An 8,567-nucleotide genomic window follows, 5' to 3' on the forward strand; every position below is an offset into this window, starting at 1 on the left:
ATCAATTTTATTTCCTGGTCTTGACAAATATTCTAAATTCCAATTTCTGGAATACCTCTTTGAAAATTGTCTCCCAACAACAGACCCTGAAAAGTCTCCTTAATGGCAGTGAATTGACATCCTTTGAAGAGATTCTATTTTTGGAAAGCAAAAACTGAGTAGAGCCCAGTCTCATGGATAAGACAGATGATTAGGCTGGATAAACAAGGTGTTTGTTCCATCAGCATTTATTAAACTTTTCTAGTGTATAAGACATTAACTACCCTACATGCTGGGAAGGCATGTAGTCAAATCCTACAGAAAAACTCAAAAGAACTTCTTGAATAACCACAATAACATGAAGTCCACAGCCCATTAAATAACCAATTTTGACAGACATTTATTTGGCTAAGTGTTTTTATGTTAAAAAGAAGCCTTATTACTGAGTTAGCCTTATTATAATAATTATTAATCTAATTAGGTACAATTGTAATATGTGTAGATTGTGCTTTGTTTTATAATGAGTTTCTGGGAGGTTGTGGGAAAATATTTAAAAATCAAACACAATGGGCACTATTTTAAGAGGAAGAAACTGTGTTCCATTTTTTTTCTAAGCCCCATTTGTTCTGTGCGTCAGAGTCTATCCAGGGACTCTGCTGTGCTCTTGTGCAGAGACTGAAATCTGTGGGAATCTGTTGCCCAAAGGATCAGGATACCCTGGCTCTGAGAAGCCTGAAGCACAGACAGGAATTAGTGGGCTTGTCAAAGGCATGTGACATAGAAGTAAATCCTTTAGGGACTTTTTAATACCATGGTTCTTAGTTTTTGCTCTGGGCATATCTACAAAGAGAAAGGTCTTTACCCACCTATTTATCCTGCTTCATATTTTCTAGACCCAGCTTCACCTTTTTAGGATTCAGTATGAGCTGCTGGCCATTGGGAACACAATTGCAGACATTCTACTTAGATCGAATCATAAAATTGCTAGTTTGTAGATCAGCAATGGCAATCTCATATGGTTCAATCTAATATTTTGGGAGAGGGAAGTTATAGTTTAGAAAGCCAAACCTAACATTGTTCTTTCTTCCTTTTCCCTCCCCCATGTAATAGAGCACTTTCCTCTATGAATCTAGAAATTTTCTATAAATTCCTGCAAATCCTAAGGAGGGTGGGGAAATGTACGCATCCTGAGCCCCAATCCTCCCACAGGGAGAACAATGGTACATTATAAATTTTATTATAAACTTTTGTCTAGTGCCCAAACACTGCTGGCTCCATAGCTGACCCATCTCCATTAACATGATCAGGGCAGGACAGTGCCCTGTCTATCTGTGAGGGAGGATCTCAGGGATGAGAAAATTAAGGCACAGAATCACAATGAAGACACACTGAAATGGGGACATAGTCAAATTCAGAATTAGTTTCTGAATTCTCTGGAAATTGGCTTCCATTGCAACAGCATAGATAAGGAAACCCTGAGGAATATTTCCATAAGCCAAGCATTTAGAGAGAGAAACAAAACAAAGTCTTTTGGACTGTGACTTAAATTCTTATCTCAGGTTGGTGACAGGTTATAGAATTAAAGGCAAAAAAGACTCTTTTATGGGACAAACTCCTTAGAATTGCCAGACTTGGTGCTTTAAAGACATTTTCCCAATATACCGGACACATCAGAGTCTCTCTCCCACATAGGTTCTCCAATGTGGCTAAAATTTGCTGTCCAATTGCCTCTCACATTTGTTACATTCATCGGGCTTTTCTCCTTGTGTATAATGAGACTTGAGCTCTGATTGAAGCTTTTCCTACATTCCCCACATTTATAGGGTCTCTCCAGTGTGAATTCACCAGTGGGTAATGAGGCTTGAGCAGTCACTGAAACTTCTCCCACACTCGAGATACTTGTAGGATTTCTCCTATGGATCCTCTGGTGGCTGGTGAGGACAGAACCCTTAGTGAACTTTCCCCGATCAAAGTGCAAGCTATTGGGGAATCTTCTTCCATACCCATTACATTTATGGGGTTTCTCTCCTGTGTGGATTCTCTGGTGCATAATAATGTTTGAGCTCTGGTTAACACTTCCAGCTCTCTGCACATTTATAGGGCTTTTCTCCTGTGTGGATTCTCTGGTGTCCTGTGAGGTTAGAATGATCACAGAAGCCTTTCTCATATTCAGGGCCCTGGGAAGGCTTCTCCCCAGTGTAGATTCTCTGATGGCAGATTAGATGTGAGCTTTGGCAAAGCTTTTCCCACAATGGCTATATTCATAAGGTTTCTTTTCTCCTGTGTGGCTGACCTATGGATGGCTAGATATGGTTGAAGTTTTTTCCATAGTCAAAACACATACTGGATTTTTCTTCTGCATAGGTACCCTGAGGACCTATGACTTTATCTACATCTCTTTCTGGAGGAGAGACTGACTCTAGTCCAACTTGCAGCAGGGCTATTCCCTGTTGCTGTTCTGCCCCATATCTGTTTTCCCAGTCTTTCCAGCAATTACAGTATTGGAAAACATCCATTTGGGAGCTTTCTAATGATACCCTCGGTAGTTCCACCTTCCCTGAAATGCCCTGGTTTGAATTTTCCTCATACTCAGTTCTTGCTCCAAGATCTGAAAGAATGAAATGAGACTAACTACAATTGAAACCTATATTCTGAAACCAGAAAAATGGAAACAAGGTGAAAGAGGTCTTCACTGGATGCTTAAAAATAAGCTATTGAAGGTGACAGAATATGGTCAATTTTACATTCACCAGGATCAAATAAACCAGAGTATAGTGGAACCATGGTCAATGTGGATAGACTTACGGGTCTTACTCATTTTTCCAGCTTCTAGACAAGTTCATATGGACAAAATCTGTGAAAAGGAGGGAGGCAGAATCTAGACCATTCCTCGTTAGCCAGAGCAGCTACCCCCTCCTCAGGAGCTCTGACCCAAGTATGGCTTCTCCTTTTCTCCCATCTCCACCTATCAACAGGAAATACTAAAAGCCACCTTTCTCTTCTAGATACTGTCTTTGGGGTGAAAGGATACTCCTTAGACTAATTCTACTGGCCTTTCTCCATCCCCTGACTTAGAAGTGGGAGAAATGGCTTCTTTGATTAATGAGGAGCTGGGCATACAAGGCTCAGAGACCATTAGCAAAGGCTTTATCTTTTAAGAATGAGGCTGGGGTAGTCCATACTGCTAGTGGCTGGATAAGTCAATCTGCTGGATCCTGGGGTTATTAGGAAGCCCTCTGTGGCCACAGGCCTCAGTTGCATTCTCAACAGTCCCCCCAGTTAAAGCTGCCATTTTCATCTCAATGTCTAACTCTTAAATCTCTCCCAGTTGATCTAGATTCTGGGTAGGAGAAGAAGAATACCCCCTAAATTCCAACAAAATTCCTAAAATTCTTCTCCTCTAGGGAGGGGAACTTATCTTAACAATAAGAAATTCATCCCATCAATAATCTAGGGTTGACTATAGTTTTAATTTGGAGTTTTCCATGCTCACTTTTTCTTAAACTTTGCTTTGTTTTGTTTTTGTGCTTGCAGTACTGGGAATCAAACCCAGTGCCTCACACATGCTAGGAAATTATCCCCAGCTGAGCTACATGCTCAGTCCTTTTTATTTCCAGACAGGCTCTTGCTATATGGCCCAGGCTGCCCTTGAAAAGCTTTGATCCTCCCACCTCCTAATCAGCTGAGGCATGCCCCACCATATCCATGCTCACTTTTTCCACTGACCTGGTCAAGTGATAGTTAATTTTAGCTAAAATTCAAATAGAGGGCTAGGGATGTAGCTCAGGGGTAGAGCACTTGGCCTAGCATGTGCCAAGTCCTGGGTTCGATCTCCAGCACTAGGATCAATCAATTGACCAATTAATACAATAAAATTCAGACAGAATTTAAAAGAAGGGGCTAGGGGCATAGATCAGTGGTAGAGAGCCTGCCTAGAATACATGATGTTCCAGGTTTAATCCCCAGTATTCTGAAAAAAAGAAGAAAGAAAGGGAGGGGGAAAGAGGGAGGGAAGAAGAAAGAAAGAGGGAGGAAGGGAGGAGGAAGAGGGAGGGAAGAATAAAGGAGGAAAGAAAGAGAAAGGAAGAAATATTTTTTAAAAATAATTTTTAATTGTAGATGTATCAATATCTTTAATTATTTTTATGTGGTGCTGAGGATAAAACCCAGTGCCTCACACTTGTGACGCAAGCGCTCTACCACTGAGCTACAGCTACAGCCCATTAAGAGGAAAATTATAGCTCAGAATTTGGTTTTATCTTTTTTTCCAAGGAAACTAAATTTTCAACCTAGGAAACAAGCTTATCTGGGTGCCATTTGCTTCTCTGTTCATTTCTCAACTCTTTAATGATAAACTAGAGAACATTAAGAGCTTGGGTTCCTGTTATGATTTAGATATTAGGTGTTCCCAAAAGCTCATATGGAAGACAATGCAAGAACATTCAGAGTTGATATGACTAGGTTATAAAAGTCTTAACCCTGTTGGGGATTAACTGAGTGGTAACTGAAGGCAGGCAGGGTATGGCTGGAGGAGGTGGGCACTGAGGGCGTGCCTTTGGAGAGTGTGTGTGTGTGTGTGTGTATGTGCATGTATGTGTATATATATATTTGTTTGTTTGTTTGTTTGTTTGTTTTTTGGTACTAAGGATTGAACTCAGGGGCACTCAACCACTGAGCCACATCGCCAGACTTATTTTGTATTTTATTTAGAGACAGGGTCTCGCTGAGTTGCTTTAGGACCTTATTTTTACTGAGGCTGGCTTTGAACTTGTGATCCTCCAGTCTCAGCCTCCAGAGCTGCTAGGATTACAGGCGTGTGCCACCACACCCAGCTGGAGCATATATTTTTTATATGGTGAGTGGAGTCTCTCCTTCTGCTTCCTGATCATCATATGAGCTACTTCCCTCCACCATGCTTCCACCGTGATATTCTGCCTCACCTCCATCCTTGAGGAATGGAGCTGGCTGTCTGTGGACTTAGACCTCTGAAACTGTGAGCCCCCAAATAAACTTTTCCTCCTCTAAAATTGTTCTTGTCGGATCTTTTAGTCAGAGCAGCAAAAAAGCTGACTAAAACAATTCCTTTCCCAGGGTTGGCTTGTCCATGTCCAGAATTCCAGGGCTGGCTACTTTGTTGGTAGTCAGCCAACTATTTTGTTGGGCTAGTTCCCACTCATTTTCTACCTGTGCAGGAAGTTTCCAAATTTCCTTGAAGTCCTGGAGATGACCATTCCAAAGTGCTTCACTCCTCTTCAGCTTGGAGTAGAAATGGAAGTCCTATCCAAGGAAAAGCAAGAAGGAACATTGAGTTTTTCTGTTAATTCACTTTTTGTTTATCTGGAAGTGGTATATGAAATGAGAATGGAAATACCTCCCAGAAAGGTCTAGTTTTCAAAAGAAAAAGTTAATAACTCAGGAAACTTTCCCTCTTTCATTCCCTTGAGGAGTATATGACAATGAACTTATCTATTTTTAAAATAATTCTAATGACCAGGCATGGTAACCCCAGGAGCTTAGAAGGCTGAGACAGGAAGATTACAAAGTTAAGGTCAGCCTGGACAACTTAGTGAGACCCTGTCTCAAAATAAGAAATAAACAGGGTTGGGGAAATAGCACCTCTAGGTTTAATCGCTAGTGCCAGAAGGAGAAAAAAAATGATGATGATAACTAACATTTTCTGAGCGCTAACAATGTGTCAGGTCTTAGTAACATCCAGTGAGGTGGATACCATTATGTCCATTTTAAAGATGAGAAAATGGAGGCTCAGAATGTTTAACCAGTTTGCCCCAAAACAGACAAGTCTTTTTTTTTTTTTAATTTAAGTTCTAATTAGTTACACATAACATTAGCAGACACGTCTTTTTTGGGAGGGCGCTGCTAAGGATTGAACCCAGGGCTTCGTGCATGCTAAGCACAAACTCTACCACTGAGCTATACCCACAGCCCCTAGACAAGTCTTTTATTTTGGGGGGGGGGTACAAGGAATTGAACTCAGGGTCACTTAACCACCGAGCCACATTCCAGCCCTATTTTTTATTTTGCTTAGAGACTGGGTCTCACTGAGTTGCTTAGTGCCTCACCGCTGCTGAGGCTGGCTTTGAACTCGCAATCCTTCTATCTCAGCCTCCTGAGCCTATGGGATTACAGTTGTGTGTCACCATGCCCAACCCTAGACAAGTCTTTAAGTGATCAACATATAAGCAAAGTTCACCTCTATGGGGTGCTTTAGATGAAAACGAAGGACTGAAAAGAAAAAGAAAACAAAGGACTAAAACTTTAAGAACCTCCAACTTTTATCTTCTCTGTATCTACTATATTGTTACTGAAAGTAGTCGGGAAGAACCCATTCCTACACAAAATGTTCTTAATGAGTCAGCCTGGACTACTAGTTCAGCAGAGGGCTGAGCTGAATAATATTTGAGGATAGGAAGTAAACAACATTTTCTCAAAGACATGTCCATTTTACTCCTGATGAGGTCATTCCAGACTAGAGGCAGCAGAGCCAGGACAATAATCATGCTATGTCTCTTGACTCCCAATCTCCAATGCCTCCCATAGGACTTCATCTCTGCCACTGTTCTGAAGTGTTCTGGGGAGGAGAGTTTGCCATTGGAATCCTTCCTCAATCCTTAGGGACTAAGTCTTCTCAGATCATCTTGAGACTCCTCTGTTATTTCATGACCGTGTCCTGTTGTACCTTCTGATGCTGTCTCCCACATCCCTTGGGATTGCCCTCTATCCTGCAGGAGGCCTCCTGCCACCTCTAAGACATCATGGGTATTAGCTAGGGTCCCGGGACTCATCAGGACATCCATCTCATCATAGAAGGCACAGGTGCCTAGCATATGGGTGTTCTTGGCTTTGTTGTTCTGAAAGTTTTTGAACCAGTAGCAACACTGCTCCAGCGTCCACAAAAAGCCACATTATCCCACAGCTGCCCAGCCACAATCTGGTATACCTGATGGCTCTGATGCAGCTGCAAGTTTCTTATGAATGTAGGGCTTACAAGAATTCTCAGGTAAATTTTAGTTTCTTTATACCCCCAATGCATACCTAGGGGAAAGGGATAGTGGTTAAATCAGGATGACACCCCAGTTTTATAATAAAGATGACAGAAGACACTCTTCCACATTCCTTCCATAGCATTTCAGTGATTTCCTAAGAAACAAACAAATGGGTTTTCTCCCTCTATGACAAGACTTGATGTGACAACATGCATATATTTATTTTTAGACATATGAACACTATTCTTATGTAACACAGCTCCTCCTTTTTATCCATTGTTCAGGCAAACAAATGGTTCTTCCATTTGTATATAAAAATAGTCTTTCCTGGCTCTTCCCAAACCATTACAATATGCCATGAATGCATGTTGTACCCTGAGAAAATAAGGGCCTCAGCAATGTGAGGTAAGTACTCTTACACTGTGCTACATTCCCTTTTTTTTTTTTTTTTTAGAGAGAGAGAATTTTTTTAATATTTATTTTTTAGCGGACACAACATCTTTGTTTGTATGTGGTGCTGAGGATCGAACCCGGGCCGCACGCATGCCAGGCAAGCGTGCTACCGCTTGAGCCACATCCCCAGCCCCAATGTGCTACATTCCCTTTTGATTTTGTTTTGAGACAGCTAAGCTACCCAGGCTGGTCTGAAACTTGTCATGCCTCAGTCTCCAGAGTAGCTGGGATTACAAACTGTGCCCAGCAGAGAACTGGTTGGGATGAGGTTCTCTCCAATCCTGTTAACTAACACCCTACTTCCCCAATATTGTGATAACAAGGTCTTACCAGGAGGACTCTGAAACAGGGCTGTGAAGCCAGGGCTTCTCCAGGCTTCTTCAGCCCCCCATTTCTTCCCCCTCAGAATCTGCTGTCATGGCTCCCACATGTTATTCTTCTAAAAATGCTGCTGTATGACCTAGGTTCTGTCCCTGCTTCCCTGACCCAGCTTCTGACACATTTTTATCCAGCATTGCCATCTCCTGTTCCCAACAACCAATGAGCAGTTCTTGCTCCACAATGTGCTGCCCAAGAAGACAACCTGCCACCTCTGGGATGGGGGTGGCAACCTGTGGGCACATCCGGGTATCCATCTCATCACAGAGGTACAGATGCCTGGCATATGGGTGCTCCTGGCTTTGCACTAGTTGGTTTGCAGGTTTTTGAACTGCTCCAGGATCCACAGGAAGCCACATTCTCAAAGCCATTTAGCTACAGTCTAACATACCTAGCAGTTCTGGTACAGATATAATATTTTTCATGGACCCTTGACTCACTGAGAATTCCCAGAAAAATCTTGGTTTCCTCATAGTCCCATCCTCCAGGCCTTGTCACTTCTGCTTATTCCAGGCCTTGGCTTTTATCAAGATTGGCACTTGGGCCAGGTGTGGTGGTACATGCCTGCAAGCCCACCAGCACAGGAAGATCTTGAGTTCAAAGCCAGCCTTGGCAACTTAGTGAGGCCCTAAGCAACTTAAGGACACTCTGTCTCAAAATAAAAAGTAAAAAGGGCTGGGGATGTAACTCAGTGGTAGAACACTCCTGGGTTAAATCCTTAGTACCAAAAAAAAAAAAAAAAAAAAAAAAAAA

The 8,567-nt window shown here is 42.0% G+C and overlaps 1 protein-coding gene across 3 annotated transcripts; it reads right to left on the reverse strand.

Moving 5' to 3' along the window:
- Nucleotides 1-409: 409 nt before the first annotated feature.
- LOC107148403 (zinc finger protein 420-like) lies at nt 410-7,418 on the reverse strand. Of its 3 annotated transcripts, none has more exons than XR_007342821.1 (3): nt 7,033-7,418; nt 5,164-5,256; nt 410-2,587 (listed from the first exon to the last, which is right to left on the reverse strand). XR_007342821.1 is itself a non-coding variant. In XM_048790213.1 (3 exons), exons 1-3 carry the CDS (start codon nt 7,028-7,030, stop codon nt 1,619-1,621), a joined length of 678 nt encoding a protein of 225 aa, XP_048646170.1. In that variant the 5' UTR covers nt 7,031-7,406; the 3' UTR covers nt 410-1,618. The 3 variants fall into 3 exon arrangements, 1 of the variants encoding a protein (XP_048646170.1); XR_001504261.2 differs by having other exon boundaries at nt 6,938-7,418; XM_048790213.1 differs by having other exon boundaries at nt 410-2,110; nt 6,938-7,406.
- Nucleotides 7,419-8,567: the final 1,149 nt, after the last annotated feature.

The sequence above is a fragment of the Marmota marmota genome, unplaced genomic scaffold, assembly GCF_001458135.2.
Source record: "Marmota marmota marmota unplaced genomic scaffold, marMar, whole genome shotgun sequence".
NCBI lineage: Eukaryota > Metazoa > Chordata > Mammalia > Rodentia > Sciuridae > Marmota > Marmota marmota.